Source organism: Dermacentor andersoni, chromosome 1, assembly GCF_023375885.2.
Source record: "Dermacentor andersoni chromosome 1, qqDerAnde1_hic_scaffold, whole genome shotgun sequence".
Taxonomy (NCBI): Eukaryota; Metazoa; Arthropoda; class Arachnida; order Ixodida; family Ixodidae; genus Dermacentor; species Dermacentor andersoni.
The window spans coordinates 394,084,920-394,101,702 of record NC_092814.1 but is presented as its reverse complement, the minus strand read 5'-3'; the positions used below and the strand labels follow the sequence as shown (position 1 = coordinate 394,101,702).

Genomic DNA, 16,783 nt, shown 5'->3' with positions numbered 1-16,783 from the left:
GAGGTCTCGCATGTAAGGCTCGAGAAGCTTCATGTTCTCGTCAGTGCTGCATATTGACAAAAACACGACTTTTGTTTTTGTTTCTGGACACTGCGCCGAAAAGTGACCCGGTTTCTGGCACGTATAACAAACGCGCGCTCGCCTCGTCTCGAACCGCTTTCTGCGTTCGGCTTCGGTTGCCGCCGTCTCCGTACGTTCGGTCGGACTGCTTTCACTCGCATCCGAACTACGTGTGTCCCCCTTTGCTCTCATGGGCGTGAACTTTGGCCTCTCAAACTTGGAGCCAAATTCACCCTTCTGACCGTCCTTAGCTCCGCGAGCCCGACGCGTCACAAACTCCTCGGCTAGCTCAGCGGCTCGAGCCACCGTACTAACGTCTGGCCTATCCAAGACCCAGTACCGCACGTTCTCAGGTAACCGACTATAAAACTGTTCTAGCCCGAAACACTGCAGAACTTTCTCGTGGTCACCAAACGCTTTCTCTTCTTTGAGCCACTCCTGCATGTTTGACATAAGCCTGTAGGCAAACTCTGTATATGACTCACTCTTGCCTTTCTCATTTTCCCGAAACTTCCGACGGAACGCCTCCGCTGACAGCCGGTACTTTTTTAGCAGACTCGATTTCACTTTGTCGAAATCCTCTGCCTCCTCTCTCTCCAAGCGAGCGACTACGTCGGCCGCCTCGCCGGGTAGCAAAGTGAGCAAGCGCTGTGGCCACGTTTCCCGAGAGAACCCCTGCTTCTCGCACGTTCGCTCAAAGTTAACCAGGAACAAACCAATGTCCTCTCCAAGCTTAAACGGCCGCATCAGGTCAGTCATTTTGAACAATACTCGTTCTCCTGCACCGTGTGCCTGACTTCCATTACGAGCGCGTTCCATCTCTACCTCGAGACGCTTCATTTCCAAAGCGTGTTCGCGCTCTTCTTTTTCTTTCTGTTCTTTTCGTTCACGCTCATCTTTCTCTTTCTGTTCTTTAAGTTCACGCTCATCTTTCTCTTTCTGTTCTTTAAGTTCAAGCTCCCTCTCCTCAATGGTCTCAAGGCATTCCGACATCTCGTCATCCTCAGCTTCTAACTCAAGAATAGCCCTTAGCAGTTCTGGTTTTCTGAGTTTGTCTGAGACATCCAGACCCAACTCTCTTGCAAGCTCCAGCAATTTCGGTTTGAGCAACGACTTCAAATCCATGGCTGCTCTGAATGCTGCTTTCTCTACTGCCTACTATTGTCTTGCCGCAAACTAACCCGGCAGCAACGACAACCACAATTACCAGCTCTGTTTCTGACACTAACAAAAGCCTGGCAAAACTCAGAAGAAGAAAGTCCCGCACTCACCAAACCTCGCAGCCAAGAATTCAGCGCAGTCGTTCCGCTGCAGGCAACCAGTCATCACACAGGGCTCGTTGCACTGCTCCCGGATGGTCGTTGTGCTGCTCAGCATACAGTCAACCGCATCTCTTCGCTGCTGGCCTCCGTTGTCGCGATCCCACCGCTGGCAACCAGTTGTTGGGGACTCGGTGCTGACGCCCGTTATTGCCAATGGGTCGCAAGCCCCAAGGGTAGCGTTGGCCTGGCGGCCTGGGGCACTGGAAGCATCCGAAGGTCCCGGCAAAGCAAGAGAAGACTGGTAACAGAACAACTTGTTTATTCTAACATAGCAAAAGAGCGGGCGGTCAGGTCGACCGAAGTGAGAGACGGGAGAGCACGTAACTCAACAGAAGAAATCGGAGCCCTCTCTCCTGGCGTCCGGGGGCAGCTGCTCTTATACTCTCGGCGTCGCGGGCCAGAAGGAAGGTCACGGGATGAGCCCACGCGACGGCGGAGCATGAGCCCACGACGGCGCGCACGGTCGAGCCGAGAGACATGGTGAGCCGAGTGTAGTGACGCATCGCCAACCCGCCGACAGACAGACCTGCTGGCTCCTCACTTGGGGAGCTCCGCTCCCCGGCTGCCGCGCTTTGACAAGCGTGGGCACACACACACACACGCACATACGAAGACACGGGGCACTGAAACACGCCTGGACACGCTTGGCGGGGAGGCGTTGCGGCGGCGTCGAACGGGCCAAAATGTCCGCCGCTTTGAACGAAGCCCCGGCGTCCGTTGCATCCGCGCCGGCATTACCGCGCGTTGTAGGCGAAACGTAACAAGGGCAATACTATTACTTCGACAGCAACTAAGAAGTGATATCCGCTGCTTCGCACTCTCTTATTCACGCATTAATGTAGCTGGTAGGAGAGCATGGAGTGCTTTACGTGGTGTAGGAAAGTGCTCTCCCCGGCATAGCAACTAATTTGGCGGCAATTTTACTCCCCCTTTTTCTCTGTGTACATCTTATAAAAAAAATTCATTTTTGTTGTCACAGTTTGGGTAAAATCACCGAAGCTGTGCCCGTCCTCTGACGGCGACCTGACGCGAGAAGGCTCATTCTCATTTATAGGAATCATCGGTCAATTATTTGGTTACATTGATTAGGTGAAGGAAGACATGTGGCGCCGACGTCTTTCTGGTTGTTTGTTTTTTCTCCTTTGAGTTAATGCACGCCGCATGCGAATGCTGTTTCCGTCCGTTTCGAATAGGTAATTGGAGTGGAAAATCTATAATCTACATGTCGGTTTTCTAGCTTAAGTTACGTCTTGCCGGTTAATTAAGTCGTTATTCGCTTCTATTTCATTTCAGTACTTCCTCGGAATGGGTCATATGCATATTCTCACCAGCATATAATAATTTGTTAATTGTGCGGTATACGTCCCGAAGCGACACATGGCCTCTGCGTTACGTCATAGAGGTGGGCGTCGGATAAATTTTGAGATTAGGAGGAATTGATTTCTTTTTTGAGGGGGTAGGCGGGGATGGGCTGGGCTGAAAGGTAAAACCCAAATATGAATACGGCACAGGAACCCTTGCCGCGGACAAGCAATGCTGTTGCCGTCGTGTGGAAGTGGCCGGTCTGTGTGATGGACGAACGCGGCCACGATATTCAAACCGGCGGTCATGAGGCAGGCCCGGTCTCGCCTGCCCACAGCATGCCGGTGGTCGGCAAACGGGCTCGCCATTTGTACGGTCCAAGCCAGATTGCTGTGGTCGGGCCAGTCTACTTTTTAACTGACCGTGGGCGTCAGCCCGATCAACCGTCGAGCCCCCCCCCCCCCTTCTTTTCTTTTGCTTAGGTCATGCTACCCCATCTTAGCTTAATATGATGATGCGGTGCAGCCAACGACTACTCAACTGAATGACGGGCCGCTCAGGAGTTAAAGATTCTGGGATGACTCGCTAAACCGAAAGGCACCAGAGGTGTTTCCATTAAACGCAATTCCGTCGACTTGCATGATGAATTGCATTTTGTTCGGTTGCTGGTTGCCATGGCACTTCGATAAAAACGCTGTAACAGTGCAGGATAATTTCATTTACACCGTGCACTTTGGAAACTAGCCATGTCGCGGGTACTGGAAAAAGAAAGACGACGCATTTTAGATCTGTGCCTACAAAACTATTCTCAACACGTTATATCGGAGATGACAAAAAGGCCACTGAAAACTGTAAATAGAATCGTCCAGGCTTACAAGAAGGATGGAAGAATTGCGGATGCTCCCCGTAAAGCCCGGCAAAGAGTGACCATTGTTGCGGCGGCTGCTACAGACCCGACCTCCACCGTTCGAGAAATTAAGAACAGCCTCAGGCTGGGTGGCGTCCCTGACACGACATTCAAGCGTCGCCTCTACGCCGCAGCCTAATAAAGAGCGCGAAAAAATGACTGTATTTTTACCCTCATCACTTATAAAAAACATGCTAAGTGATTTATGTGGTGAGAAGCTTCTTTCTGTTTCTGTATATTGATTAAGGAGGCTGTTCACAAGCTGTAGACGGAACCACCTGGAAAATGCTCTAGTTTGTGAAGTGCGCCTTCCCGCAATGCCCCTCGGGCACTGGGTCACCTGGGTCTAGCGAAGTGTACTTTACAGCAAAGAGGCGGCACGCTCCAGCGCTGTAGCAGACGACGCGAAGCACCTCCCCTGGGTGCCTGTGCGCTTGCGCCGCTTCGCTTCGATGCGCCGCCGCGCCGGACGCACTGGCGCCAGGCGGAGCGCGGCCACGGCCATGGATTTGAAAGTGGCGACACTCTCCTCCTCACGGCGCTTTCCTCCTCAATTCTCCTCCCCCGCCGGCTGCGCACGGCACACTTATACTCCTGGGCTCCCGCGGACGGGCCGCAGGATTCTATGGAGGCGTGTTATTTTGGGCCAGTTGCGCGCCCCAGTGGGGTTGAAAATTTTGAGAAATGCTAAAAACAGCATCGATAATGCTGGAGGCAACGTTTATGAGGAGGTTGGTTTTTTCTTAAAGCCGTATTAACGGTGTATACCGATGTAAAGGGAGCTTTGAGGCGAGTTCTATACTCCAGACAATTTTTCTGCCACATGATGCCACATCGTGCGTCTGATCTAGTATTGCTTGTGACACTTCCCTTTGTGTCTGGCTTATTAAGCGAAAGCATTAGACCTCTGTTTCAAGGTCCCGTTGTGAGCTAAGAAAATATCACGTGACCGAAGGAAGGCGGGAAGCGAACCAAAGCACGTGCCGCCGCGTATAAGAGATGATTAATGATTAGCAGAATAATGATTGATTAGTGATTGGATTAAGATGAATTCGGGTGTATTAAGGAGGCTTAAGATGGAGAAAAGTCGATGAAGGTGTATTAGGGTGAATGAAGGTAGATTAAGGTACATAAAGGAGGACTAGGTTGGATTAAGGTCGATGAAGGTGCATTAAGGACGATTATAGTGGATTAAAGTGCATGAAGAAGGATAAGGGTGGATTAAGAAGGATTAAGGTGCATTAAGGAGGATTATGGTGGGCTAGGGTGAATTAAAATGAATAAGGGAGGATTAGGGTGGACTAAGGTAGATGAATGTGGACTAAGGTGACTTAGGGATGATTATAGGGGATTAGGGTGGATTAAAGTGAATGAGGAAGCATTAGGGTTGATTAACGAGGATTAAAATGCATTAAGGAGGGTTAGAGTAGATTAAGGTCGATGAAGGTGGATTAGGGTACATTAAGGAGGACTTTCGTGGATTATGGTGGATTAAAGTTAATGAAGGAGGATTAAAGTCGATGATTGTGGATTCGGTGGATTAATGTGCATTGGGAGGATTATGGTAGACTAATCGGTCTTAATACTTAATGAACCCTAATTCACCTTAGTCCACCCTAATCCACATAATGCTGCTTCATCCACCTTAATACTCCCAATCCACCTTAATACAAGCTAATCAACCTAGATCGCCCTTAATGCACCTTAGAATACCACATACGGTCTTAATCCTCCTTTATCAACCCTAATCCATCATAACCAGCCTTAATTATCCTTCATCCACCTGAATCCTTATTCATGCACCTTAATCCAACTTAATCCTGCTTAATAGTCCCAACCTACCTTAATACACCGTAATCCACCTCTATCAAACCTAATCCAGCTCCATGGTCCCTAATCCACCCTAGTCGCTCTTAATCCTCCTTTATCAACCCCAATTCACCTTAATCCACATTAATTGACCTTAATCTACCTTTATCCACCTTAGTCCTCCATAATCCTTGTTCATGCACCCTAATCGGTCTTAATACCCTTTCCTCAACCCTTTACCTTAATCAACCATAATCCGCCTTAATCCTCCTCCACCCACTTTAATCTTTATTCATGCATCTTAATCCTTCTTAATGCACTCTAATCCACCTTAATGTTCTTTAATACGCTCTAATCAACCTTATGTCAATCCCTAATGACTCTAATTAACGTGGGTAATCATTCTCTTATACAGGGGTGGACATGCTTTGGGTCACCTCTGGCCTTCCTTGGGTCACGTGATACTTCCCGTTTACAACGCGACCTTGAAACAGAGATCTAAAGGCTTTCACCTTAAAACTTAAAAAAAAAACTCAGTGTTCACTACCTAACGCTTGCCACTAATTTTTTCAGGGCACAAAGCAGACTGTATAATGCTGCACTTCCGACTAAATAACAGTTAGCGACGTGCGAGGTGATGGAGCAGCCCCAGAATATTAAGCATACTGAGGACAACCGCATCAAAAACGCTGGTGAGCAGGCCGGAAGAATGAAAAAAAAATTCAGCATTACGGGATGCTTTGCTACGAGCTCTAAGAAAGGCGCCTCAGCTCGCAAACAACGCTGTTCTTTGTTGGAACAAAGTTCTTTCGGCCAATGTCATGCAGCCACTGCTTCCTGCGCAAGCCGTCACGCTTTCCTTTTGGTACCATAAAAACGGCCTAACCACCTTCAGGCTCCTTGCTGCAGTTATATGCGCAACAGCCCGGCATAGCGCTAGCACATAGAGCAGGAAACACAGCGTACAATGTTCGCTACGCCGAGCTAAAGCGCCGAGCCAGCCATGGTCAGGAGGATAATGGCGCGAACGAAAAAGAAAAACACAAGCAAAACTCAAGATCCGCGCGTTTCCAAGGGCAACGGCAGGGAGACCAATCGTCGTGCAGAAAACGGGGGCAAACGTGGTTGCCGCGGGAAGGAGATTCTTGTTGATGGGAAGGGAGGGTTGGGGTAAAGTGCAGCGCAGTAACTGTCTCTCAGCAGAGGACACCTCAACAGCGCTGCACAGGGGGTAGGGAATGAAAGTAGAGGGAGAGAAAGTGCACCAGAAACAGCAGCACGCCGCGGAAATGCGATGGAGCTAAAGGCGGTCGGCGAGGCCGACAGCCTCGGCGAATGTCAGGAGCGCACGTAGTAGTGTCCTGTGTCGTGAAGGGCAGCCCGAGGGGTGCAGGAGTTTAGTCACGGTGTCGCACGGCAGGCCGTGCCCACGGTAAACACGGGCAAGAGACGCGCGTGCGAGCGAAAAGTTGGGGCAGATGCTGGAGTGTCTCTGTCGCGCCGTAGTCGCCGCAAAGGGGAGAGGGGGCTCCACGCAGTCGACGCCGCCGCTCGGCGGGCCACACAGAAGCGGTCCGAAGGGCGAGGAGGAAGGCGCGCTCGCGCCTAGTGAATCCGGTCTGCGGGAGTTGGCGCGGTGGGCGCCCCTGCGCAACTCGGTCGTCGGGATGGCGGAGGGCGAGCTCCCGTCTGAAGTGGAGTCGCGCTGTATCCAGCAAGCTCACCCGGTCTGTCAGCGCGGTCGATGGGTCGTGTGCGCGCCTGGCCAGCTGGTCCGCCGTCTCGTTGCCCGCGACTCCGACGTGCGAGGGGATCCATTGCAGGCGTAGGTTGCATCGCCCCTGCAGTGCGTGCAGACGGACGGCAAGGCGCTGTGCAAGGGGCGGCGCGCGCTCGTCGAGTAGCAGCTGCTGCAGCGCGGACCTCGAATCGCAGAGAATCGCCGCACTGGAGATGTGCGGCGACTCCTCGAGGATGTCCGCAGCGAGGTGAAGTCCAGCTAGCTCCGCCGTGGTAGAGGAAGCCCGGTAGTAGAGCCGGCAGTGCTTCGTGATGCCAAGTTCGGGAGCAACACAAGCGGCAGCCGCCGAGCCGTCGCTGAGGACGGAGCTATCGGTATACAAGTGCGTCCTTCCTCCCAGGTCGTCCTCGATCCTGGCAGCAGTCTCCTGCTGTACAGCGCAGAGAGGCGTGCGATGTTTGGAGCGGACGCCCGGCAGGTCGAGACACACGTGAAGTGGCGTGCGCTGGTGTGGCGGTTGCCAGGTCGGCGGTACGGGCAGAGAGAGGGTCGACCACCAGGCTGTCATACAGTTCGCACACTGTTACCACTCGTGACTGTGGCAGGCAACGGATGAGGGACAGGATGGGTCCTGCGTCCGGGGCACAGGAGAGGCGCTCGAGGTGGCCGAGGGCACGCAGGTCAGCCGTCAAAGAGACGGGCCACGCGCCAGTTTCCGCGAGCGTCTCCGCAACCCGCGATGAGCGAGGGAGGCCGTGGCACATGCGAAGCACTCGGCGGTGGTCGCTGTCGATGAGCTTCCACAGCCGGGCACTGACACGACACAGTGGTAGCGCGTACAACACTTTCGGCAGTGCCACCGCAGAGTAGAGCGCCTCCGCGAACGAGGCAGGGCAGCCGTCGCCACGGGCGAGAAGGCCGCGCACCGCACTCTCCACTCGGCGCATCTCAGCGCGCAGCCGGCGCACAGCAGCGAACCACGTGAGGCGGTTGTCTATCGTGAGCCCCAGGTACCGCACTGTCAGGCGCCAGGGCAGGGGCACTCCTTCGACGAGCACGCAGCCGGTGCGGCGGCGAACACTGCAGGGGCGGATCAGGATAGCCTCGGATTTCGTCGACGACAGCCGCAAGCCGATGGCGCGCAGGAAGTTCGCGACGCCCTCCAGCGCCGCCTGAAGCCGGTAGCGCATCTCTTCCGTCGCAGAGGTCGGCCCGTGCACGAGGAGCGCGATGTCGTCTGCGTAGAGCACAGCACGCACAGGGAAGCGGCCCGTTTTGGGAATGCACTCGATGATGGGCGCGAGGGCAAGGTTGAACAAAAACGGGCTGAACACGCTTCCCTGAGGCACACCGCAGCTCACAGGACGGGGCGAGCCGACCGTGCCCCCGACTCGGACAGCTGATGTTCTCCCGGCGAGGAAGGCCTCGATGTAAGCAAGGAGCCTGCCCTCCACACCGAGCGCCCGCACGGCCGAGAGGATGGTGTCGTGAGGGAGGCAGTCGAGGGGAACGCGCTAGGGGCGAGCCGGAGGCGAGGAGGTGGCGCGGCGGCGGCACAGTTCAAAGAGTGTCGCTACTTTCAAATTATCAAGAAACTTTAGAGATTACATGACACTATCGGCTCCTGGTGCCCATTTCGTGCAGCCATTCAAGGAAGCTCTGAACTCGGCAATGCTAAGAGTGTGGTTGGACAGTTCACTTCCGCTACCTTTACAGTCAGTGCCTTACTTTCAGCTATCTGTTTATGTTTCTGGAATGACTGCGAGCAATTCGCAGAGCTAGACACTCGCTCGAAGTGTTCTCCCAGAGTGTTCACGTCGTTTTGAAGGCTGTGGCTTTCATCATCTACCAAAGGCATGTTGTAGGTTTGTCGACTAATTAATTTTCTTAGCCTGTTCCAGACTTTCGCTCGCTGTGTATAGGAATTTATGCTTGTGACGTATTTTTCCCAGCTTTCTCTTTTAGCGATACGACGCGTTCGTCTACCTTTGGATTATACGTGCTTAAAGTTGATGAGGTTTTCTGCCATTGGAGATTGGCGTAGCAAACGCCAGGCTTTGCTTTGCTCCTTACGCGCATTCTTGCATTGCCCATTCCACCACGGCACGTGCCTCTTTTTTGTAGTCCCCTTGGTTTGTGGAATGCACTCGATTGCAGCGTCAATTATAAGAGCGGTAAAATAAGCAATAGCGTCGTTCACACTAAAATCTTTAAAAGCGTGTCGCTGCATCTAGGTGATTTCCTCAAATCTTTTTCAATCTGCGGAGGCAACGTTCCATTGAGGGGGGTGTGCTAGGAATTCATTTTCTTCTATACTTTTGAGGCAGATGGGAAAATGATCACTACCATATGGGTTGTTCACTACCTCCCATTCTAGGCGTGGTACAAGTGTAGCCGAGCATATAGCTAAATCTATAGCAGAGTACGTGCCATGTGCTGTGCTGAAGAATTACGGCTACTTTTTATTTAATAAGCACGCTCCTGAAGAAACAAAAAAATTTTCTATTAGGCCGCCTTTGACATCGCATCGAGAGTCTCCCCAGAGAGTATGGTGCGCCTTGAAATCCCCAACGAGTACGTAGGGCACAGGCAGCTCATCGATTAGACTAATAAATTCTGTTCTTTGGAGTCGATAGTGGGGTGGTATGTACACAGAAGCGGTTGTAATGAGTTTTCCTAACAGTAAGGCTCGAACCGCAACTGCCTCAAGAGGCATTCGGAGTTCCAAGACCTGATATGCTACACTCTTATCAACTATAATCGCGGCACCACCAGACCAAGCGAAAGCATCGTCATGGTCTTTGCGGAAAATGTTAAATTGTGGTAGAAAGCCCGTCTGTGTAAGTTTTAAATGGGTCTCTTGGACACACAGCACCTTTGGAATATATTTACGCAGGAGTTCCTTGACATCATCGAGGTTATGTAGGAGACCCCTGACGTTCCATTGTAATATTTCTCTCTCCATAGTTAATAGTGTGTGTATGCTTTGTGTTTAGAGAGGAAAGTTGATTTAGATTACAGGGCCTTCCAAGGCCCCGTAATGCAGAGTTTCTTTCTTGCTGCTGTCCTGAGACTGGCGGTGGTCCTTCGGCGCTTCCTGCGCCGTCTGGCTTGAAGTAGTGTCTATTGCCTCTTGAGAAGCTCTGGGCGTCCGCTCTTGTGAGCAGCGCGTTTGTCGTGAAGGCTTCACCTGAACAGATGAGACCTTCGTGGCTACCAACCCTGAGGTCGATGGGCGCTCTTTATGTGACGGCGAGGCAGCGCTGGCTGCTATCGCCGAGGGGACTGGTGGCACAACCGCGGCCACACTCTTTGTGGGCGGGGCAGATGCTGGAGTCTGCTGCGGCGTTGCCCCCTTACGCGCCGTACCAACACAGCCTGCGGTATCAATGAATGAAACACGTTTCCGCGCTTCTTGAAACGATATGTTCTCTTTAACTTTCAGTGTAATAATAGCCTTTTCTTTTTTCCACGTCGGACATTATCGGGAATATGTGGCGTGATCACCGTCGCAGTTCACACAGTGGAGCGCGCCAGTGCAGTTGTTGGAAGCGTGCTCTAGAATTACAACATTTTGCGCAAGTGGGACGGCCTCGGATGCTTTGTGAGCCATGGCCAAATCTTTGACATTTGAAACATCTACGTGCATTTGGAATGTATGGTCTTACTCGTGTTTTTGTGTATCCTGTATCGAGAGATTCTCGCAGAACACTTGTAGCAAAGGCGAGAATGAGATGTTTTGTAGGAATTTCTTTGTTGTTGCGCTTGATCGTTATTCTTTGTACTTTGACAACATCCTGTTCCTTCCATCCTTCGAGTAGCTCTTCTTCACTCAGATTCAAAAGTTCGGCATCTGATACCACACCTCGGGATCTGTTCATAGAGCGATGTGGCGTCACTGTGACTTCGACATCACCAAAAGCCAGAATATTTGAAATCTTTTTATGTTGGAGCTGGTCACGTACTTCATGCAGTAGGTCGCCGCTAGCCATTTTAGTGATTTTGTATCCAGGACCTAGAACGTCGGTGAGAACTTTCGCAACGGTGAATGATGAAAGGGTTCTTAGTGCCTTATCGAGGCACAGACTATGTATGACGTGGTAGCGCGGGAAGGATTCCTTGCGTTGTGCAAAGAATTGAAAAGTTTCTTCGTTGCACCTTCTTTTCGAAAGAGGGCGATCAGGAAGTCCGGAAAAGGTGAATAAAGCCATCAATAACTTATTACATTTCAGCAGCTATGCCAGTCACTCATCACCGAACCCGAAGGAAACGCAGACGCCAGCTGTACATAGCTAATATAACCTAATATAATAGATCCAAGGTTGGATGAACTACACCAGGTTAACCCTTGTTGCCTGGAGAATTGGAAGTAAATGAAGTGAGAAGAAGACAGGGCAGGGGGCAAGTGAGATGGAAAGATGAAAGTTTAATAGAGAGAAAGACCGGAAAAGAAGAGGCCAAAGAGGTGTGTTGCCTCCGCCGAGGGTCCGTAAAGGTCCAAACGCCCGGCATTGGCTCAACCCCCACGATCCCCTTTTCTCCGGACACGGCTAAGCCGCACACGGTTAGACGCGGGAGGGGCCAACCCTCGTGTGCTCGGGTACGTGGTGTCGCAACACACCAAACGCCTGCTGACGCAGACGCCTACGTCAAAGTTTCAGGCCTAGATTACTGCTGATGTTAAGGCCACAAGAAGTGGACAAAAGTCACTTGAATCAAAAGTTTCTGATATTATGAAAAGGCTAGAAGCACTAGAGGAAAAGTCGCATAACGTTGATAGTGTCAGCCTGGAAGTTTCCAGCATAACGAAAACAATTGAAGTTAGCAGTCGCAATAATCTTTTTGAGTCTCATTTAAAGGAATCAGTAGATCGGTCGGGCCTCGACAATTTAATTTTCCATAGTCTCCCTGATAATAGTGAGCCATGGAAACAAATAGAATCGAATATAACCGCATTTATTAGTAGTATTACGGACCCACTTCCTGCAGACGCAATCCAATGTGCGCACCGCCTAGGTTTGTATACGCGTAATAAATCGTGTCCTGTTATTGTGAAGTTCGCAAACTTCAAAACCAAAGAAAAACTACTGTCTCTGCGCAGCCAGTTCAAGCATAAAAATATCAATCTAAGTCAGGATTTCTTCGTTGCTACTCGAACCGCGCGAAGAAAACTGATAGTATTCGGCAAGACCCAAGCCTCTTCCTAACCTTTCAAATTGCAATATGATAAGTTAATGCTGAACGGAAAATCATACATGTACAATGCCATTTGAGATCACGTTGAACAACTCAAGCAACATAGTCATAATGTAGCGCGTAAATATTCTGTTCCGCCACGTCCTCCGATCTAGGAAAGCGCGAGGGGCAGTGGTTCATTTTCTTCATTTACTCAAATTGCAGTTTTATATTCTAACGTCAGAAGCACCTCCAACAAACACGATCCCTTATCTTCTGCAATTGACACATGTTCAGCCAAAATCATTGCACTTACTGAAACATGATTGCGTGCGCATGTCACTGGCACAGAAGTGCTTCACAGCGCTGTGCGATTTCGTGTTTACAACTGCAATCGTACTGCGCACAGAGGAGGTGGCGTCCTTTCGGCAATTTCAAATGTCATCCCGTCTTCTCTTGCCTGTAAGAGCGATGATCTAGGAGGCGTCTGGGTTCCCGTAATTCTTGGCTACAATAAATTTGTCATAGGCGTGTGCTATCGCGCACCTCTGCACAACCTCCATTTTTCCATGACCTAAACGACAGTATAAACCTTGCGCGCACGCGATTTCCTTCATCTCCCATCCTATTTTGGGCGATTTTATTCTTCCTGTAATGAAGAAGAAGAGCACAAAACAAGGCCAGCCAGATCGTCTCTTCCATGCCTGCTGTCCAACCAGTGGGCCAGCCGGATCGTCAGTGCTTGGCACGAGTGTGAGTCGTTCGGGCAGCCAGCTGTTCCTGCTCTGCGTCACCTGCCTCCTCGGTTACGAAGAGACGTTACCCTCGGAACTGTTCAGTGCACCCATTACAATCGGTCGAAGGTGCGGGGTACTCAAGAACATCTACACCCTGGAACTCCGGTCTCGGACTCTGCCTCCCGTCATGCCTTACTCTCCCCAGCCGACGTCGCCGCCAGCCCCACTTGCCTGCTCTGGCGCTGTCCCGCAACGCCATCCAGCGGTTTTCAGCGGTACGGATGAACAGGACGTCAATGACTGGTTGGCTACGCACGAACGGGTGAGCTTGCACAATCGATGGGATGATACCGCCAAGTTAAATGCCGTCATATTCTACCTTGCGGGAGTGGCTCACCTGTGGTTTAAAAATCACGAAGCCGACTTTCAGTCCTGGTCCGCGTTCAAGGCCAGTTTCGCTGAAGTTTTCGGTTGCCCCGCCGTCCACAAGTTGCGCACCGAGCAGCGGTTACGAGAGCGAGCGCAACAACCCGGTGAAACATTTACCTGTTACATCGAAGGGGTTCTCGACCTGTGCAAACCTGTGGATGCTTCTATGCCCGAAAATGAGAAATTGATCTGAAGTGAAGGCGCTAAAATGACGGAGGACAAAGAAGAAACACACACAGGGCGCCTGTGTGTGTGTGTGTGTTTCTTCTTTGTCCTCCGTCATTTTAGCCCCTTCACTTCAGATCATGCTTAACCAACACGCCCAACTATCCATCCTAAAATGAGAAATTGAAGCACATTTTGAAGGGCATCGCCGATGACATTTTTCAAATGTTGATCGCCAAGAGTCCGCGCACCGTAGCAGAGCTTATAAACTCGTGCCAAAGCTACGACGAGTTGAGAAGGCAGCGCGATTTGACCAGGCGCCCCTCAGTGGCTGACGAGGCCCTCTGTTCCCTGACCGTCCTCCCTGATCGCTCCCCCCTGCTCACACAAATCCAAGCTTTCGTGCGGGAGGAAATTGCACGTCAGCTCTCTCTAATGCCCTTCGCTGAGCTACAGCAGCCGCTGCCGTCACAGCCTCCTACACAGCTCGCCCCTACGCTCCGGCGGGTTATTGAAAAGCAACTTGCTGAGGCTCTACCAATGCAGCATCAGCTGTACCCTGGCGCCGCGCCACCTATTTACGCATCCGTCGCCGCGCAGCCTCCTCGTCAACCACTCGTTGCGCTACATCCACGGCCGCTACCACCTGTTCATCATCGCGTTCATCGACCTGCTCCTGCGTTTGCTAATCCTTGGCGCACACAAGACAACAGGCCCATATGTTATGCCTGCGGTATTCCCGGCCATGTTGCACAACTCTGCCGCCGCCGCATGCTGCACTCTGATGGGTTGGTGCAGTCGCCTACCTACGCCGACGTGCAACCTTTTCAAGACACTTATTTTAGTCGGCAGTCGAACAGGCCACCAGCCGAGCGCCCGGTCCTTACACGTCGTTCGCCTTCATCGATGATTGCAGCATCGATGACATACAACCTTTGGGGTATTAGCCAGAAGCCCCAATCACAGGCTTGGCGGCGGGCGTGGAAGATCTTTCCTGCTGCTGGTGCCACCTTTGCTAGACTTTTTGGTTGAACGCAACTGGTTAACAAACGTACACACGCTAACTGAAGGCATCTATGCTGCAGGTATCGAGACGATGGCTTTATTATGAACGAGAAAGAAAGAAACCGAGGGGCTAACATTTTATTAGTCATGTCATCAGAAGCAAAAAAAAACAATGATACCAAGGACATTATCGGGAAAATTCCTTGTAGATTTTAATTTATTTAAAGAAACCAGAAACAAATGCAGATAATGGTGGATTAAAAAAGAATTTACTGTAGGTAGGATACGAACACGCGTCTTCACATCAGGCGTGCGATGCACTCATTATCTGCGGTACCGCGGCGCCCGTTTCACGTCCACTTTGTGGGGTAGTTATGATTGCAGCATCGATGACATACAACCTTTGGGGTATTAGCCAGAAGCCCCACTCACAGCCTTGGCTGCGGGTGTGGAATATCTTTCTTGTTGCTGGTGCCACCTTTGCTTAGACGTTTTGGTTGAACGCAACTGGTTAACAAACGTACCTACGCTAACTTAAGGCATCTATGCTGCAGGTATCGAGGCAATGGCTTTGTAATGAACTAGAAAGAAAGAAACCGAGGGGTTCGCATTTTATAAGTTATGTCATAGGAAGCAAAAAAAAAACAATGACACCAAGGACATTATACGGAGAATTTCTTGTAGATTCGATATTGATTTAAAGAAACCAGAAACAAATGCAGGTAATGGTGGATGAAGAATTAGCTGTAGGTCGGAAACGAACACGCGTCTTCACATCAGGCGTGCGATGCACTCATTATTTGCGGTACCACGGCGCCCGTTTGACATCCACTTTGTGGGGTAATTATTTTTACAGCATCGATGAAATCAAACCTTTGGGGTATTAGCCAGAAGCCCCACTCACAGCCTTGGCTTCGGGTGTGGAATATCTGTCTTGCTGCTTGTGCAACTTTTGCTAAGACATTTTGGTTGAACGCAACTGGTTAACAGACGTACACACGCTAACTGAAGACATCTGTGCTGCAAGTATCGAGACAATGGCTTTATAATGAACAAGAAAGAAAGAAACCGAGGGGTTCACATTTATTAGTCGCTTCATAGGAAGCAAAAAGAAAACAATGATACCAAGGACATTTTAGGGAGAATTGCTTATAGATTTTATTTGATTTAAAGAAACCAGAAACAAAAGCAAGTAATGGTGGATGAAGAAAGAATTTGCTTTAGGTCGGATACGAACACGCGTCTTCACATCAGGCGTGCGATGCACTCATTATTTGCGGTTCCACGGCGCCCGTTTAACATCCACTTTGTGGGGTAGTTATGTTTATAGCATCGATGACATCCAACCTTTGGGGTATTAGCCAGAAGCCCTAACAGCCTTGGCTGTGGGTGTGGAAGATTTCTCCTGCTGCTGGTGCCACTTTTGCTTAGACGTTTTGGTTGAACGCAACTGGTTAACAAATGTACACACGCCAACTGAAGGCATCTGTGCTGCAGGTATCGAGACAATGGCTTTATAATGAACAAGAAAGAAAGAAACCGAGGGATTCACATTTTATTTGTCATGTCATAGGAAGCAACAAAAAAACAATGATACCATGGACATTACAGGTAGAATTGCTTATAGATTTTAATTGATATAAAGAAACCAGAAACGAATGCAGATAATGGTGGATGAAGAAAGAATTTGCTGTAGGTCGGAAACGAACACGCGTCTTCACATCAGGCGTGCGATGCACTCATTATTTGCGGTGCCACGGCGCCCGTTTAACATCCACTTTGTGGGGTAAATATCTTTACAGCATCGATGAAATCAAACCTTTGGGGTATTAGCCAGAAGCCCCACTCACAGCCTTGGCTTCGGGTGTGGAATATCTGTCTTGCTGCTTGTGCAACTTTTGCTTAGACTTTTTGGTTGAACGGAACATCTTAACAAACGTACACACTCCAACTGAAGGCATCTGTGCTGCAGGTGTCGATACAATGGCTTTATAATGAACAAGTAAGAAAGAAACCGAGGGGTTCACATTTTATTTGTCATGTCATAGCAACACTCTAAAAACTAGGAAGGGTATCGCAGGAGTGAAGCGGCCGGTTCACACTTCAAAACGTCGTTTTACTCTCGCAAAAT

The 16,783-nt window shown here is 50.4% G+C and overlaps 1 protein-coding gene across 1 annotated transcript; it reads right to left on the bottom strand.

Moving 5' to 3' along the window:
- Window positions 1-6,797: 6,797 nt before the first annotated feature.
- On the bottom strand, window positions 6,798-16,580 carry LOC126518552 (uncharacterized). Its single transcript, XM_072284139.1, has 3 exons — window positions 16,503-16,580; window positions 7,663-8,655; window positions 6,798-7,571 (listed from the first exon to the last, which is right to left on the bottom strand). Exons 1-3 carry the CDS (start codon window positions 16,578-16,580, stop codon window positions 6,798-6,800), a joined length of 1,845 nt encoding a protein of 614 aa, XP_072140240.1.
- Window positions 16,581-16,783: the final 203 nt, after the last annotated feature.

Coding starts and splice junctions, on each gene's coding strand:
- LOC126518552 (XM_072284139.1), bottom strand. CDS start 16,580: ATGTTCCGTTCAACCAAAAAGTCTAAGCAAAAGTTGCACAAGCAGCAA. Junction 8,656..16,502: donor CCACACCCGAAGCCAAGGCT/GTGAGTGGGGCT, acceptor GCTCGCCCCTAG/CGCGTTCCCCTCGACTGCCT. Junction 7,572..7,662: donor CTGCCCGTACCGCCGACCTG/GCAACCGCCACA, acceptor TGCGCTGTACAG/CAGGAGACTGCTGCCAGGAT.